Genomic DNA, 19,719 nt, shown 5'->3' on the forward strand with positions numbered 1-19,719 from the left:
CCGATCTTACTAGATCTTATCCATCCTTGTTGTGACGGTGGTGTAATCAGGTGTTAAAAAATAAAATATAACAATTGCTTATTTGAGTGCCTGTGGTGTAACAGAGGTTAATCCGGACTCTAAAAGGACGTAGGAATGTTTTAAACAGAGAATCCTGGGTGTCTCCGCTCCAGATAAGATCAGCATGTTCGATAAGGTTTCACGGCACCGTCCAGATGCTGTACTTGCAGGGAATAATGTGGTCATCCCAGGGGCATTTATATTCATACTGGGAAACTGTATTCTACATCAAAGTACTACCTTTCCATAAATCCATATTTGAGAGGGTCACTTTATAGGTTTATTATTGGGGTTACTAGCGGCATAAACTGTCAACTTTAGATACCAGACTTAAAAATATAAAGTATATTCTCCAGATCTTATTTCCTGTATTGTATGTAGTTCTGGGGGAACTCATGTCATTGAGGTTCTGTCCATATTCCAGCCTTCCTGGAGCAGATTCCATGAAAAATACATGTTTTTTGTTTGTTTTCCTTTGCAAACTTGTTTGCAATTGTTTTTCTGTATGTTATTTTGTTAGATTTTTTTTTTTTTCTCTTTTAAATACAAGAAACATTGACTTTTTGTCATATTAAACTTCATTTAGTAATGTTCTGTCTTTGTGGTGTTAAAGAATTAACATGTCATTTAGGACAGATAATTGTTTGGTTTACAAGAACTGATTTAAATTCAATTGTATTTTGAGATCATTTGAGGAACAAGTAAAGACTTTCACAGAGTGTCTGCTTTGGAACCAAATCCCTGTAGTGGCAGAACTGGGTAGTTTAATATTGTGTAAGATGTTTTTTTGGGAGAGTTTAATCATTTTCAGAGAGACCAGCTGGTTCTGTTTTGATGAACCTTCTCACTCCCACCCTTCACAAGGGTTTAGTCGAGTCTTGTCATTGCAATCCTCTACAACCATTTGAATTGCAGAACATCAATAACTCCCACAGCTATCTGGGAGTGCGGCTTTAGTATATACAGCATAGAATTGTAACTTTGCGAGAGATTATCATGACTCCCAATTAACTTTGTATAAACTATCTAATGCCATACAGGCCACTGTATCATTTATCCAGCAATGTTTTTCAGAATGGTCTGGGGGGAAAAAAGGCCCCAAAAAAAAATTTGCTGCTTTTAAGTAATAGTCCCACAAATGGTTTTTCTTCACTCACTGTGAGGAGGAGCAAGTGTTAACTTAGTTTATTTTAGGCATATTAAGAATTAACATTTCCAGTAAACACTAAATTCCGACCAGCCTGGTTGATACATCAGCTACTTGGTTTAGCTCCAGTTTGTGTTTTGTCTGTCATAGTAGATCAATGCCAGACATTGACCTGTTCTCATTCTTAGCCCTTATTTTAGTTGTTTTGACCAAGTAAGCTCCTAGGATATAGATTCTTACTTAGCAGTGGTGAGGGCTTGAGAGTTGAGCAAACTATAGGCATTAATGTGTTTGCATCTGTTCACAACCAACCATTTAAGCGAAATGTCTGAAATCTAAGAGGGGCAACCTGTTTTGTTTTTAATCTGTACAGTCGCCTCACTATGCCGCTGAGCCTGACCCATTATAAATGGTTTTAAATGATCATTTTTAAGTTAAAATGTCTTTCTGCTTGGTCAGGTTAAAAGTATAGTGTTGGTGAAGCAATCACTTTGTTTCTTTTCAGTTAATGTGGATTGTAGGATCATTAAATGCCAATCATACATTTACAATAAATACTCCTTCAGTTTGATTTTTTTTTTTTTTTTTTTGTATAAAATCGTTCAGATTATCGATCAGTTTGGTCGTCTTCATTTGATTATTATTGAGTAGACTGTCCCCGATGGTCCTTGACACTTTAGCGAGTCAATAAACAATTTGATTGTAGTGTGTGACAAACTTTACCTTTGCATCTAGTTAGCGAGGTTTTCATTTTTCCATGTCTGGTATGGGAGGGTGTCTTATTGCAATATCCACATTTTGGAAGAAACAAATTGTCCCAGGGAAACTCTTATTTAAAATCGCTAGTATCTTATTTCTTTCTTTATTTGGTTCTTTGTGAAAGTCCAATAATTTGAAACGAATATACAAGAACAGAGCAATTGTACTGTTTAATATTGTTTGAGACATATGTGAACCCTGGATATGGACAGCTTAATCATGCCCAGACCACATAGCCATAATGCCTGAAATATTTACTGCTGACTCCTTGGTGGCTACTTCTGATGGATAGGGGTTTAAAATCTAAACACAAAAAATTGATATGACTGGACAAAAGTCCCAGTGGAGGGATCAAGATGATCTTTGGACTACTGTACTGCAGTGCCTACCCAACTTATAAAGATCATATATACATATAATGCTACAATATTAAAACTACATGTCTAATATTGTGTAGATCCCCCTCGTCCCACCAAAAGGGCTCTGACCTGTCGAGGAATGGACTCCACACGACCTCTGTAGGTGTCCTGTAGCACAAAGACTTTGGCAGCAGAATCTTTAAGTCCTGTAACTTGTGAGGTGGGGCCTCCATGGGTCTGACTTGTTTTTCCACCACAAATGCTCGCCCAGAATGGGATCTGGGGAATTTGGAGGCCCAGTCAACACCTTTTAAGTCTTTGTCATGTTTCTCAAACCATTGCTGAACAATTTATGGGGTGTGGCAGGGCACATTATCCTGCTGAAAATGGCCACTGCTATCGGGACATACCGTTGCCATGAAATGGTGTCTGCAACAATGTTTAGGTAGTTTGTGCTTGTCAAAGTAACATCTACATGCATGCCAGATTCCAGCAGAACTCCATTCAACACCTGCTGTTTTGGAGATGCTCTGACCCAGTTGTCCACACATCCAAGGCCCTTGTCAAAATTACTCATCCTTATGCTTTAAAAATGTTCCTGCTTCCAACACCTTAACTTCAAGAACTGACTGTTCACTTGCTGCCCAATATACTAATATAGCCCACCCCTTGACAGGCGACATTCTAACGAGATAATCAATGTTATTCAATCACTTGTTAGTGGTTTGAATGTTGTGACTGATCTGTGTGTAATATATTCTCTATCCAGAGGCCTTAGCTTTTACTTATTTAGCATATGGCTAATTTGTATGGTAAATGTTTCAGTTCCATAGTCCAGGAGGTAGAGAATGCAAGTAGGGCTATTTGCAACTTCACATACTTTAAGACTCCACATTTCACCTAGTGTAAAGTGATGATATCTGTTTTTAAACTTCTTGGTCCTGTCCCCCACACCCCCTCCAAAGTACAGTGACCTAAATAGACTCCAAATACCACAACTGTTGTTGTATAACGCTAGATATGACCTCAGATACAAGCCCCCTCCTCCGTAAATAAATGTTACGTATACTATTCCTGGAGCCGTAGCTAATGTTAGTTCATGAAATGTGACTGTGTGTGCAGTCTATGATCTGATACTTTCTGTCTGTGTGGACTGTAAAGAGGACTAGCAAAGCACTGTGGAACTCATTTGTATAGGGTAATTTGGGACTTATTAACAATATAAATGTTTGTGTGTTTATTTTACTTACAGTATTGTCAGGGTAGATGATTAACACAATAGTGTCCAAAATGAGTCTCTTTTTGGTTTCCCACCTCCTGCTCAAGAGATAACAAGTAGAGTAAGGTAACGTCAATTAATAATACATGCTTTAAAATAAGGTAAGCTACTGTAATTAATTTATAGCCAGGGACTAAAAGTGTGAAAACAAAGGGCTACACAATGACAAGGAGATAAATCCTCAAACTCATTGGGCAAATGCTAATAATAAAGATTTGGAAAGACCACCTTTGCAACTAAAATCAATTGGCAGAATACAGCCTGAAAGACTTCTTAGACCCAGGGCTTCATTTTGGAGAATAGTAATATCCTCTAAAATTGAATTGGGTGCAGCCGCACAGAGCAAGTACCACTTTCAGCCAATGCAATGCCTTGTGAGATACTGCATACACTTCTCTTGGAGGCATTCGATGATGGCTGTGTCAGCGGAAAGTAATTTATCAATTACATTTAACAAAAAAAATAAAATTGTCCCACGTTGCGTTGTGGAACAAGGCAGGAATGGAGTTCCTGTGAGAAATTAATATCTAAAGAAGATTATCTTTGCAACTACTAATGAATACATAACTTGTGCCTGAAGAAGGGACCTAATTGCCCTGAACATTGGCAGTGCAGTCTTTCGGTTTGGTTTTTAAATTGGCCACAAAAACTGTATCCCTTTTACTTTCATTGTGAAACACAAGGTTATTAACTGTCTCCTAGCTTTTTAACTGGCCTGTGCTGTACAACTTTTTTTTTTTTTTTTTCCGCTACAAGTACGGCTACACGAAGATGTATTAAAGACAGCGCAACCCAGGAGATACATCTCCACTTACCAACTGTGCAGTATATATATTTGTACCAGTCATTCCAACAGTGTCACTGTGACACACAGCCTGAAAAATAGCAAATTACAGGTACTATTTGTAAACCTAGTTACAGGTACTATTTGTAAACCTAGTCCAATTAATTTATCTGTGGGTGTATGGCTTAATGTTTACCTTTGTTATAGTTGCCGTCCTTGCATATGACTAACTACAATGGCAACTGGACTTGTGAGACCTTGCAGTCAGTTCCGTACACACCTGGACAGGCTCTCCCTCCACAGGGCACCAGTACATGCTGCAACAGGACGGTTCATCAGCCTCCCTCTACATCACTGTCACTTCAATCCTTTACTGAAATAGTAAACTGACCATATTTCCATTGCCTTATCGAGCAAGTAGGACAACATTCTTCACAGCCAAGTATTTGCAAACATCCCTTTTTAAAGTTATTCTAAAATAACTGTGTGGGTGCAGTGTATTACATTGTAAAATGATCTTGGTACTTTTTGCCACATTTGTAGGCTCATCCGTCTGCCTTAGGAGAAAACGATGGTGTTTGTACCTACCTCTCAGTAAATGCAGTGATTTTGACTCTTGCTGGAAATTAATACTTGAGCTGGAGGTGAAGAATGTTAGAGAATCCTTTCTCTAAATGTGTAACAAATGACAGAAGTAGCCAAGCAAGGAAGTTGGGTTGTAAATGCAAACTATAACTTCACATTACAATTGCTGAAAAATAGAATTACTTTTTAACACTTTCCAAGTGGTTACTAGCGTAAAATGACTGACTGGTAAAAAAAAAAAAAGAGTGAAAAGTAAAGTGTTATTCGTGCTGGTGCCACAGTGGTGTTCTAGCCAGTGAAACGTGTCATTCAGAAGTTGAGTTTGTTAATATGCAATGGGGGAAACTGAATTATTGTCACATGAGTGCTTGAACTGAGATAAACCTGCATTATGTGAATTGCGCTTGTGGAATCTAAGTGCGTTGTATGATGTGTAGTCTGATTGCTTCCAATTTCTGCTTTTCCTGAGCTGAAAAATGGGGTTTCATTCCAGCCTAGGTAAGAAGTTTGGCAGTTCATGTGTAAGGGTAGGTCTGCTGAACAGGCCTGGTGAGCAGGGTGCATTTATCTAAAAACTATTAGTAATGTTAATAAATATATTTATGTGAGAGGCTATCAGAACTGGCAATATCTAAGATACAGTTGAGACAGGAGAGGGGAGATATTTTTCTGCACACAGCAGGGTTCCTATTGGTAAATCCACTGAAGGATAATGCAGCCAGCCAAACTAAAGGCTTGTGCCTAATGGTGTTTTTTTAAGAAACCCTTTTATATATTTTAGGGTACATAAATGAGAAATCATTATCTCTAGTCTTATACCCATTGCTATTTTTTCCTGCGTTATGCTGTTAGACGTGTTTTTCAGAGTGTATCTTGTTCCACTCTGTGTTTACCATATTTAAACATACCGGTGATCTTCAAAATGCAAGCATAAGCAAATTTTTATATATACTTTATTTTTGGTTTAGTGGTCCTATAACTATGCCTGACACACAAAGTATTTCTATGTTCCCAACTTGCTGAAAACAAGCACATTAACCTAAGTTACCTCTCAAGACGCCAAGGGGTATAACGGTTGTATGATTCTTTCTGCAATTGTCATTAATAATGACTTTAATTTTCCAGGAGACATTAGTCACTGTGATGTCACATGCTCCTGGTCCTTCTAACCGTACAAAGGAACGGTGTCTATAGACAGTTTGTGGCATTGGGGTAAAAACTACAAATGAGTGTGTACAGTCATCACTATATAAACAGTTCATCTCCACTACAAGTTTACCTGCAGTCAGTGGAGAGCACATTAACTGTTCGTTGTTTTATTCTACACTCCTGTGCTGACTGTTTAAGTAGCTATAATAAGCAGTAAATTGATTTGTCCTAATCACCATTTGGTTATAATTGAGTCTTTAATATTACTAACCTGTTTTAGGACTGTACTGTATTTTTCTGTCCATCTGGTGGTTCACGGGATTGATTTGACCCCTAGATTTCCTGAAGGGGGAGGGGACACCCCAAAAACAGTCTGTTAGATGACTCTTTTCAATAGTGTTTGCACTGCAAACATAGGTATAATGTAAATTCCGTGCACTTTGTATGTTTTATATAGAAGCATATTTAAAGTGGTTGGTTAAAACACTTATCCATTCACTTGTGTGAGATTCCAAAACAAACCAATAATAAAAAAACAAACAAAAACAAACCCTAATAACTAAAGTTACAGAAAATTATTCGCACATGCTTATAAGCAGGCTTGAAAAATAGGGATTGCTTTATTTCCAAGCCCCTGGAAGTGAAGTTTGGGGAGGAGGGGGGTGTCTATGGTGTTTTAAAAAGCAGGGGGGGGGGGGGGGCAAATGTGTAGATGAAAATGTGGTTTAATGGTGATAAAATATTTCTGCTGGGTTGTAACTGGCTCTGTTTTTTTTTTTTTTTTTCAAATCTCATTCAGTTTTGGGAAGTATATGCATGGGACATCTACAACAGGGGGTTAAGAAAATACTCGACTTCATTCTTTGATCCTCAAACTGCCCTCTGGGCCAAAGTTTTCCAACTCTAAGGCCTAGTACAGACTTTATGTGCATTCTAAAAGCTTATTAAACATGCTTGGAATCTGATAGGGCAAAATCTAATGTAAGTAAATGGACCTGTATACACACAGAATCCGTGAAGCATGTACTTCACATCAATTACGAAATCCCCTGCAGCATTTAGAAATCTTAATGCTTAGTAAAATTGAATGGAGTTCTAAGAGAACACTCTTTTTAAGCTTTACAATGTGTTAATTAACAAGCTTTTTTTCACTCTGTTAAAGTGATGACCAAGTACAAGGGTTTTATTCTATGCTTTAGTAGTTTTCATAGCCGGTTTACAGACCCAAACATTTTAGCTTTGCGGTTATGCTTCCATATTTTCTTTCGGTACGTTTCATGCTAATCAGACGGGCACATAAATGTTTACGCATGTGTTTCCTAAGCATTGATTGATTTGAATAGAACACTGCTAAGATTTTGTTTTCTGTTGTTGTTTCTCTGTGTATGAGAGCTCTCTGCTTTGCTTTTCATTAGGCTGAGCTGCATTGCAAGTGTTATCTGCACTATTCTTGGCTGAGGTTGTGCTGTTCTAAGGGCACTGCAACAGTGGTACCATTATCGTTTATATAAGCTGTTCTGTTAGTTTACGTGTTCAGCTAGTCCACGTCCATTCTGGCCTGCATCCTGAACGTCCGTTGTGCAGCTCCGCTCCATTCAATTGGAGTAGTAAAAACTTGCATTGACTTTTTTGTATAGCTTCAAATGCTATTGTGGATGACTGTTATGAGGGACTCTGGGTCTGTCTCAGAATACTTTGGATTCTCTGGACTTTATTATACTGCCGATAAGCACACTGTGACATTCCGCTGTAGCACAACTGCTGACTGTGTTAATCTCCTGCTCTGATATAGGGACCTTTTTGTATCCTGCATTGCTGTCCATTGATAGCAGAGCCAACTGCATATGATTTTGAGCATGATGGTCTGCATCTGATAATCTGCATATACTGTTTATTGCTCATTAATTGTGTTCTAAAATAGTCTGTCATTTTGAGTCGCACATCATATAATTTTTGCTGCTAAAGAGTTGACAGATTATAATTGGAAGAGGTAATAAGCGTTGACAGAAGTATCTCTCGGGACTCGTAGGAATATCTTGTGTTTTACCGCAAGAAAGATATGCTATTTTATAATGACTAAGGATCTAGCACACTTTGCTCGTAAGGCAATAGGTTTAATTTAATTATGACATGTGAACCCCCAGCGTATAAGCACAGCATCCTAAACATAGACTGCCAGTGATTGCTTCTAATTTTCTGTTTGGCTATCTGCTTTTCTCGAGTGAGCAGCACAAAACCTGCTTATGTTTGACTTTTCTCTCTAACCTGTTTACTTTGGACAAGACAGACCACTGGCTGGGCCTATTTATAATGTTGTCCTTTCGACCTGTCCCTGGAGACCCACGGTGAGGGATGACAGTGCCAAAATAAATATTTATGAGTTCTGTGGCTTTGCCTTTTGTTACATGGTAAACACATGTGGGGTATCTCATAACTTGATCGGGGCTTATTGGTTACAAGGTCTTCAGTTTTGTTATTGACACAAGTTACTATAAATGTATTGGTTTAGATGTTGTAAGGCAGAGGTCTGGCGACTTGTATATATAGCGCGTGCTGTTTCTCTGTGCGCTCTCAGATGGAGGGAGTGCATAATACAATAGATGGGCCCTTTTTTAAGATACTTGATAGTATGTGTATTTGTTATGAAGCTGAATGTTGGCTGTTTTCCTCAGCAGTCCAAGTTTCCATGGACTTACAGGCAGGAAGTTTGCTGTTAATGCTGCACCAACACAACCTCTATATCAAATGTTTAGTGTTCTTGAAACTTTTGCAGTTCATTTATGGCAAGCTGGAAGGAGCCCTAAAACCCACCACTCTGGCTATAAAGGTCTTCTTTACCCCTTCCGTGTCCTTGGCATATAACTCAAAATTGCAAAGAACAGTTCCCGCTAGTTGGCACTGCAGAAGTTCAACACGTGGGGGGGGGGGGGGGGGGGGGGGGAGAGATATGTTAACCAGTAGTCCCCTCCGCTAGTTACTACCAGTGGGAGTCAAGAAAGAGGCGGAGCTTGATGACATAATTTTGTCTGGGGTGAGGGACTTTACTTTCAAACGACTATTGGCTATTCTATGGCAATTGCCACAATATAACCACCGACACTACAGAGGATATTAAGGATCCCAGGATGTGGAAGTATTAACACCCAGTCTGGCTCGAAGAAGCTATGGGGACCCCTCTTTCAAATGTGCACCCTTTGGTAGTTGTCTGGTTCTCACTGGCAATAACACCCTACACTACAGAAAGCATTAGGAAGTCCAGAGAAAAAGGGGGGGTGTTCTAATGCCAGGATCTTCCCTGTCCTGGCTTCAATAAACTCAGGTGTAACCTCATTTGATATGGTTAATATGATAGCTCTTGTTAGGCTACCATATTATTTCTACACACCTTTTGCTTCTAGTTCACTTTCTTGCAGTTTCAATGGGGGGGGGGGGGGGGGGACACTTCATTTTTTTTTTTTTTTTTTTTTTTTGCCATTTGGGTTAAATTGTCTTTGCTGTGTGAGGAGCTATAAGCAAATTAATTGTATTTTCTGACCATTCAAAGTGTTCTGAAATATATAAGACAAGTACTGATATTGATGTTGGAATGTGACCAGCCAACAAAAGTGTCAACATTCTGCATAGGAGTGTGAAAAGCCCGAGAGGTGAATGGGTTAAAGGAGACCTGTGACATTTCCAAAGCCATTACTTGGATCCACTTTTCCTCTTTAGGAGTTGCGGGTAGAGTCAAAATCCTTGTAAAACGTAAAAGTAAATTTTATAGACTGCACAAGTGTTTGTCCTGTGTCCTAAAGGCCAAGGAAAATGACAAGATCTGATTGTTGGCTCTGGGTAACGGAACCTTTCTTATGTGCACTATTCAATTCAAGCCCCTACAGACTTCATAGCATGCAGGGCTCTGTAGTTTTATGAAATCAGAAAGAAGTGCAGACTGTGAGTGGCTAAGAAAACTGCGCTCTAATAAATGGTTTAAGGAACTCTGACAAGTTGTTTTGGCTTAGGCTAGGTACACACTGCAGGATCGTTCAACGATGGACTAAAGTCGTTCCAATTCTGCAGTGTGTATGCACATGACGGGCAGTGTCCATAGATCTCTATGAAGTGGGCAGTCACAATCTTTTTTTCAGCTGATGGTTATGACAGAATAAGATCTGAAGATAAAGCTTGTAAAACATATATAATATGTACACATGAATCTGCATGCTGATCAGGACTTTCAATTGTGGTAAATTCATTAGCGATATCGTATCGGGAGACTTTTTCTGTAGTGTTTACCCAGCCTTAGTGTACTGTACATAGTGATGTGTACTGTACATAGTGATGTGTGCAGAATAACATAACCTTTATTTTTAAATTCTGTTTTCAGTCAATCCAGTTTCAATCAAAGGGCTGTTGCTGTTGGTGTGTTATGGTCTGCTCCATAAAAGCAGTTGAACTCTGACAATAAATTATGGATAAATAAGATGAAGTTGTGTAATCTGGAAGCATGGTTAGAGATCATGTAGAATAACACACTCCATACCATGGCCATGGTGCGTGCATATATATATATATATATATATATATATATATATATATATATATATATATATATATATATATATATATATATATATATATATATATATATATATATTGCCACTCATTTTAAATCAAAATTCCAGGCAATGGCTTCCTTTACATCCATTAGCTGTATTTGTTTCTCTTTTTGTAAGAAAGCGTTTAGGAGGGGAAGCACGGTGGTTAGCACTTCTGCCTCACAGCACTGGGGTCATGAGTTCGATTCCCGACCATGGCCTTATCTGTGTGGAGTGTGTATGTTCTCCCTGTGTTTGCGTGGGTTTCCTCCCACACTCCAAAAAAACATTAGTAAGTTTACTGGCTTCTATCAAATTGACCAACTCAGTGTGCATGTTAGGGAATCTAGACTGTAAGCTTCAATGGGGCAGGGATTGATGCGAGTACAGCGCTATGGAATTAGTGGTGATATATAAATAGCTGATGATTAAGAGAGAGAAAGTTATAATTAGACTAGAATGAAATTTTTTTTTTATTTTTTATTTAAATGTATACTCTCTCTAGGCTAATGTTTGTTAATGAGGGAGTAATTCTATTTGAATGAAGTCTATTGACAGTAGTGAATATAATTACTTAACCCGCGATCCCACTGTGGTTATATGTCCTGAAGATATCTGCACAGAAAAATGAAACTCTTTGTCAGTGGCCTAATCGGAGAGCACTCCCTGGCCTGACGGCACAGTGTGTGTCTTGCATAAAGAGGAAGTGTGATTCCGGTCTGTCTGTGCAGCAAGCGATTGTGTGTGTATGTGTGTGTGTGTATATATATATATATATATATATATATATATATATATATATATATATATATATATATATATATATATATATATATATATATATATATATATATATATATATATAATATATATATATATATATATATATATATATATATATATATCTCCAAAAGTATGTGCATACCTGGACATCGCATCCATATGTACTTGTTGTGTATCTCATTCCATAACCATGGATTAGATACTTACAACCTTTTTTTTTTTTTTTTTTTTTGTTTTTGTTTTTGTTTTTCCTGCTATTAAAGCCTTCACTCTTGTAGGATGTTTTTCCACTAGATTTTGGAAAACTTTTATGGGGATTTGCATCCATTCAGACAAGAGCATCGGTGCCATGAAATTGTTAACTTCCTGGTTTTGGAATAGTGTTAAGATTCCTCTCCAATGATGCAGTGATGCTCTGCTAATGTCTGCCACTCGTTCTGTGAACTCCAGCCTTATAATGGAATGAACCAAGCTTATTGCATTTATTTTTTTATTGAAACTTTTGCGCATTCGTGATATGTATTATCTATTGCTCCTACCAGGGAGTCAATCCTACACACATATGTTTGTGCAGAGTGATTCATGTTATATTCCTACATGGTGTCATTATTTTCTGTTCTGGTAGAAATGTTCTTGCAATTTTTTCATTCCACGCTAAAATTTTTGTATTTTTATTTGCTTTTGAACATCATTTGATTTTCAGTGGTGCCTTTTGTTGTTTATAAACTATATTAATGGGATTTCCTTTTCTTTTTTTCTTTTTTTTTTTTTTTTTTTTTAAACTGCATTACAATATGTGAAAGTTTCTTCCTGCTAGAAATTCACCTCCAAAAATCCCTTTGAAGATAGTGAGTGGAACATAAATGACCATGAAATCCGATCGCTACTGCACTTTGGGGCATATTCAATTAGCCACGATGTTCGGAGGACATTTGCGGGTACTAAGTTACCTCGGCATTGCCGCGGAGGCTTTCATGACCGTTCTGGAGGCACTCTGAGGCTAATTGGATATGCCCCTTTGTGCGGCCTGACACCTGCCGGGTTGGGATAAACCTGGCCTGGATGAATCGGATGGGGAAAAATTGAATTTAGACAGGTGGGTAAAATTTGACATTTAGATTGTTACATCAATATTCAGCAGTGAGATTGGTCTCTGGTCTGTGACTGGTGCAGAAGTCTCCTCCTGGTTTGTGAATGATGTCGATGCTGGCCTTAGTCATTGCGGAGTCCAAGGCTGCCTCCTCCAGGAAGACATTTGGGGGGCAAAGAGATTATATTCTATTCTACAGTTGAGCTGATTTCATCTGAATTTATAAACTTAATAGCCCGATGGCTCATCTATAGAGGTGTCATAATTGGAGTCAATTGACACTGGGTGTATAGACAGACACTATGGGACGAATTCAGTTGGTCGCGTTACTCTCAAAAGTAATGTGGCTTGTGCATTATTACCGTTACTACGTTTATGGTGTGCATTATTACCGTTACTACGTTTATGGTGTGCATTATTACTGTTACTACGTTTATGGTGTGCATTATTACCGGTACTATGTTTATGGTGTGCATTATTACCGGTACTATGTTTATGGTGTGCATTATTACCGGTACTATGTTTATGGTGTGAATTATTACCGTTACTACGTTTATGGTGTTTATTATTACCGTTACTACGTTTATGGTGTGCATTATTACCGGTACTACGTTTATGGTGTGCATTATTACCGGTACTATGTTTATGGTGTGCATTATTACCGTTACTACGTTTATGGTGTGCATTATTACCGGTACTATGTTTATGGTGTGCATTATTACCGGTACTATGTTTATGGTGTGCATTATTACCGGTACTATGTTTATGGTGTGCATTATTACCGGTACTACGTTTATGGTGTGCATTATTACTGTTACTACGTTTATGGTGTGCATTATTACCGGTACTACGTTTATGGTGTGCATTATTACCGGTACTACGTTTATGGTGTGCATTATTACCGGTACTATGTTTATGGTGTGCATTATTACCGGTACTACGTTTATGGTGTGCATTATTACCGGTACTACGTTTATGGTGTGCATTATTACCGGTACTACGTTTATGGTGTGCATTATTACCGGTACTACGTTTATGGTGTGCATTATTACCGGTACTACGTTTATGGTGTGCATTATTACCGGTACTATGTTTATGGTGTGCATTATTACCGTTACTACGTTTATGGTGTGCATTATTACCGGTACTATGTTTATGGTGTGCATTATTACCGGTACTATGTTTATGGTGTGCATTATTACCGTTGGTAGGGTAATTTTTAACGCTGAGCATAAATCTGTGTTAAATTTGCCATTTGAGCGGTAATAGTGCACAGGACCGCGGCCAATTGACCCCAAAGTTACCATACCAGCCGACCTTTGAGAAAAGGCTAAAAATACTATTGGTTAGTATGCAGCTTTAATGTCCACTTTTGGGTTTGAATAGTAGCTAAACTACTTTCCTTTAAAACAAAAATTCAGCAACAAGCCCATAACCGATATCCAAGTTTTTTGAGGAGAGTGACTTGAGATGAAAACAAAAAATAGAGCAGAAGAAGCTGAAAACCAAAGGTAACACCCCCCCCCCCCCCCCCCCCGAACCTATGTTTGAATGCGCTTTGGTATATTAACATCGAAAGCAATGGGTTCCAATGTCTCCCCACTTACATGACTTGCATTGGCTTTAAAAATGTTATTTGTTGAGTTTTTACAAGATGGTACCAATTAAATTATATAAGATTTTTTTTTTTATCCTCCTCTGCGTTTTGCAGGAGAAGATGTGATCAGAGAGGAGACCTCCATTGCATATGGTGGACATGTCCAAAGATTTCTACCGATCTGCTGGCTATCCGAAAACTATTAAATAACACATTTCAAACCAGCGTTCCCATGAGCCCATGGACCGTACTGCTGGGGTTATCTATTATTGGTCTTGTAAACATTCTAACAAACCTGCTTTTCATGCTATTCAAGCAGCTAAAAGCATGATACATAATTATTGGCAGCCTTACCTTACCACCTCCCATGATTTCAGTTAAAAATAGAATATGGTTTATAATAGCAATGGAAAAAATAATCCATTATCCACAAAGGTGACAAATTTAATATTTGGTTTACCCGCAAGAACCTCATAAATTTTGTTTTGGCTCTTAGGATATTATCTGATGCAACCAAAAATAGATTCATTGGTTGATTTTCATTTTGATACTGTATGCTTTACCTTTGTCAGATTGCTAGGACTGATATTTTTGCAAAACCTATATTTCCCCTGGCACCTAACCAATAGAATAATAAAATACTAATTGAAGGTATAGATTTAATACCATAAATGCAATTGTTGAGGTGGTGGGGGGGCTTCAAAACTGTGCCCCTACATTCATGGTTTAGGTCATTGATGCCAATGGGGTAGTGACTGACAGGCCGTAGCGCCGCGTGGATGTGTCGTCACTGGTAATGGGCGGATCTGTCAACTGGGCCTGTGAGCGCCAAGTGTCTCTAATCCTGTAAAACCCCAGCAGCGGTCCTGGTGGTTGAGACTTGGGGGGTGGAGGGGTACTGTATGCAGAGTGCCTTGGGTTGGGGGGAAGGTTCTATGCACCTGGTGCCTTGCAGTTGGGTGGCAGCATTTGCTGCAGTTTGAGGGAGGGGAGGTTTCTGTACGTTTGGGAGTTGGAGGAGGTTTCTGTGTGACTGGTGGCTAGCAGTAGGGGGTTGTATATGCTACAGATGGCTTGGACATGGGGGATTTCTGTGACAAAGATGGCTGACAATTGGGAACTATATCTGTAATGTGCTTTGCAATATGGGGGATATTCCTCTGCAATATGTGGTTGGCAATTTTATCCATGGGCCTTAAATGTATGTGACAATGAACGATTTGTTGGATAAAAGAATGGCGTAAGATTGTATATCATACTTTGGGTCAGTGGGTATCCATTAGTTAGCTGTAGACATGTATACCAGGACGGTCCTGATTTGGGAACTTTGAGCGTGGTAGACCATCTTACACGTTATACAAACGTAGATCACGTATCACAACTTTGGGCACAATTTCCTGTGCCGCTTATCTTGTGATTGAGAGTCAATGTACTGAACGCTTGTACAGAAGGGTTTTCTGGAGCAAAGAGAGCACATAACGTAACATGTACTTTGTTAGGATAGATGTTTAATGTGCAGGTATTTATTTTTAAACATATCTGCTTCTCTGTAGCACTAATAGTTAACTGTTTCAAAAGTGTATTACTGCTCGGGGAGTATATACAGCATGTTGGTGTTCTGAGGAAGGAGCCCTTTGGATGCAGGAACTTGGGTAATCGCACAGTTACTGTCTGTCTCTGGCTCATTCATTATTACAGATCGAACGACTGTTAAATTGTTGAAACCATTAACAAAGCTGAAACTGTAGGTTTAAGTGTTGCAATAAAATTTTGGGCTAGGAGTTTACTAAAACTTACTAACTTTTCTGCCATATTAAACCCAGTGTAAAGTTGAACTACTTAGATTTTCTGGGCAGCTTTATTTGCTTAAATGTTTGTCATTTTATTTTCCCTGCTTCCTAAAGAAACATTGATGGGGTGCTGTTATTTTCTTTTATTCAATTAAATATGCAAGCAGATTTTTTTTTATTTTTTTTTTTAAGCTCATTTGCATACCTGAGCCACTGGCATTGGGCAACAAATATCAGCAGGAAAGTGAGAAGACAAATTGGGAGTGAGCGTTGTTTAAAGAGTGAGCGTTTCTCAGAAAGATATGCTTGTATCCTATAAAGTATATCCTAGCTGTGAAGCCTTATGGATTATGCCAGTGCTATGTAAATTTTACATTTTTGGAGTTCCTCCACCCCTCACTTTAGAAGAAGGTCTTTCTGCAGATTATTTTTTTGGTCCCCTGTCGGCTAAATGTTCCTTGGAACACTTTTCAAATAGAAGGTGTAGATCTCCTTGTCATCGCAATAGAGCAGTTTGATAGTGAATTGTTTCATGTAATAACTTTGCTTATGCGATATTTGACTGTCTACCTGACAAGATCTCGATGTTCTCCTCAGCTTGCTAGAGCACTACATGAGCAGTAGATTAAAGATGGTGAGAAGTTTAATCTGGGCCTGCCTTCTTAGAAGAAGTTACTTAGCCAAAAACATATTGATGATAAATGAGAGATTGTGAACTGTGCCAATGGGTTTTGTTTTTTTGCTATTTTTTTTTTTTTAATCTATAGAAGTAATTTTGAATGTGCATACATTTAATATGGGCTCTCTACTACCCTAGACCAGTAGCCTACCATCTACATTTTATCATCATCTATTTATTTAGCGCCACTAATTCTGCAGCGCTGCACAGAAAACTCATTCACATCAGTCCCTGCCCCATTGGAGCTTACAGTCTAAATCCCCTAACATACAAACACACAGACCGACAGACACTAAGGGCAATTTAATAGCAGTCAGTTAACCTACCAGTATGTTTTTGGAGTGTGGGAGGAAACCGATGGAAACCCACACAAACACGGGGAGAATATACAAACTCCACACAGATAAGGCCATGGTGGGGAATTGAACTCATGACCCCAGTGCTGTGAGCCAAAAGTTACTATAAGCCACTGTGCTGCCCAGTTTACTGTGCTTAATCAATATGATTTTGCCAATTCACTGTTCTGCCTCCAGTAGAATTCCTGTTTTTTTGTTTTCTATTCTAAAGGGGATGGGAAGGATTCAGTAGGCCATAAGCCGTCAGAGTAATTTGAATGTTAAAAAGCGTCAAAAATCTATGGAATATTTTGTGTAGTTTATTAACCTATTTTCTTTGTTTTCTTTGCAGGCCATTAATTCCCAATGGACCAGCTTCAAGGAGCGTGGGTGAGGTTCAGTAATGGAATTGGTTTAAAGGACTCTGTATTCGATGGTTCTAGTTGCATGTCCCCTACCATTGTACAACAGTTCGGCTACCAGCAGCGGCGAGAATCCGACGATGGCAAACTTGCAGACACCGTAAAAGCGAGTAGTACAATCCGTGTCTACCTACCCAACAAGCAAAGGACAGTGGTAAGTTTAAAAAAAAAAAAAAAAAAGTTTTGTACATTGGTTCTGTCCTTTTTTGTTTCTTCCAGTAATGATTGCCAGAGTTCCCAATGTTTAATAGATATACATATATAATATATATATTTTGTATGTGTATATATTGTGACAACCTAAATTTACATTATCTTTTGGCCAGGACATGTATGATTTCTGATTTTGTTTTTTTCCCAAACGGTTATTGTTCATTTTATCTTAAATAATAATTAGCAAAAAACAAGGGGCCTGCAACTTTTTTTTTTTTTTTTTTTTTGTTTGTATCCTGAATTGCAATCTAGGCTAAAGTACAAGTGAAATGACAAATGATGTTATTAGGTCAACAAAGTCTCTTTAGCAGACTATATTCTGTGTGCTGGTCTCATATGACCACTCACTTCATGACCGATATGGTTTCATTTCTTCATTTGTACATCTTTTGAAGATTGCATTTCATTTGTCTCCAAAGCAAATTGTGCTGGAATATTTGTTTTATTTGAATGTATTATAAAAGTAAAAACATACCTACATATAATCAAACAATAACACACTTTTCCATGAATACCCCCCCCCCCCGATAGAATTTCTTTTTGTCTAGAGATTATTATCCTCTTCATATAGCGCCAACATTTGCCAAATATGTTTACACAAGATCAGGGGGCAAATGTATCAAGCTGAGCGGTTTCCGGTGGGTTTGAAAAACCAATCAGATTCTAGCTATCAATTATTTATTACAGTCTACAAAATGATAGCTAGAATCTGATTGGTTGCTGTAGGCAACATCTCCACTTTTCAAACCCGCCAGAAAACGCTCAGCTTGATACATTTACCCCCAGATGTGATTGTAGGACCCTAAAACAGTCATGCATGCTCTTATTTCACATTTCTACTGACCCCATGACTGGAGATAGAGAGAGGTGTGTGTATAATTAATTTTTTTGACTGAAGACTGCTCCATGTTTAGGTGAATATGTAAGAATGGGCAGGAGATGGTGTAGTTTAGCACAGTTAATCACATTTCGGCATTTTGTCGAGCCTACTTCATACAAACTGAACTGATTTGTTAGTAGTGCGATTCTGTCTTATGAGAGGTTGGAACAGATCAGAGTAGAACAAGTCAAATTAAAAACCTCCCAGCAAAGCTGCGTTGCAGACTAGTAAACTAGCGATACAAGGGAAGGTAGGACGCCGTGCAGCTTGTGTTATGGATGCATTCATGGTTAAATTAGTTGAAAGTGGAAAATTAAAGCTTTCTTCTGTAGAAGACCCGATCTACATTTACTACTCGGGTCCGTTTTGGAGAACAGACAAAAGAGCACTAAAGTCTCTTGTTTACCCTTCCTGTTGCCCTGTATTACATTATCGTACAGTTGGCTCCTGGCATTTATGACCGTTTGTTTTATGGCATTTGTACACGCGTCATGGATGAGCCTTATGAAGGGTGTGAAATCCCTAATAACAGCGATCAGACTGGCACATCTACTTGATACACTTGTTACACCACATTGCTGTGCAGATTCCTGTCAATACGGATCTAAAATTATATATTGCTTTATTGTGTTTTTATGATGCTGAAAATATTTCTTCCCTAATTAACGCCATTGTGTACATGATGAAGTGACTGCTGGAATGTAGACGTGGTCACACCCAGCTTAAGTGCTAATCAGTTTTTCCTACAGTTTTGGATTTTATCGTGGAAATAGTACATAGGATAGGACTTCAAAGACTGACATTTATGTAGTCCCTGAGTTTGATGTCTGATCAGCACAACACACGTTCTCTGCTCAAGAAGTGACCCAGTGAATGGAAGCACTTGTACCATAACACACACATTATAGTGTGTGTGTGTGTGTTATGGATTCCCATCCTAAAACACATTCTAATGAAGGCGACCCTTTAACGCTTCAGTGAAATCTAGTTCCTGGCATATTACACTGAATTCATTGGGATTATATTTCGGGGACTTCATCTCTGTAAATCCCTGGTAGGAATATGTAGGTGGTTGTACATCTTCATTTTCCGGAGCTTGAGCTATTTTAAGCAAGGTGGTACCGGGGGATTATAATTTCAGTGAATCCTTTGTAGTAGGCAGTTGTATTTAGAAGATATGCAGCGAATTCAATCTCTGTGAAGGGGGGGTGCCATGTCTTGACTTGGCAAC

The 19,719-nt window shown here is 38.5% G+C and overlaps 1 protein-coding gene across 7 annotated transcripts in view; it reads left to right on the plus strand.

Annotated features, from left to right (window-relative positions):
- Positions 1-19,719, plus strand: part of RAF1 (Raf-1 proto-oncogene, serine/threonine kinase) — a 62,381-nt gene that overhangs the window by 12,034 nt on the left and 30,628 nt on the right. For all 7 annotated transcript variants that reach the window (XM_075183150.1, XM_075183147.1, XM_075183149.1 and 4 more), the window contains exon 2: positions 17,326-17,549. In XM_075183150.1, coding sequence (XP_075039251.1) covers positions 17,340-17,549 — 210 coding nt within the window. In that variant the 5' untranslated portion in view covers positions 17,326-17,339. The remainder of the gene's footprint in view (positions 1-17,325; positions 17,550-19,719) is intronic.

Source organism: Mixophyes fleayi, chromosome 8 (genome assembly GCF_038048845.1).
Source record: "Mixophyes fleayi isolate aMixFle1 chromosome 8, aMixFle1.hap1, whole genome shotgun sequence".
Lineage (NCBI taxonomy): Eukaryota > Metazoa > Chordata > Amphibia > Anura > Limnodynastidae > Mixophyes > Mixophyes fleayi.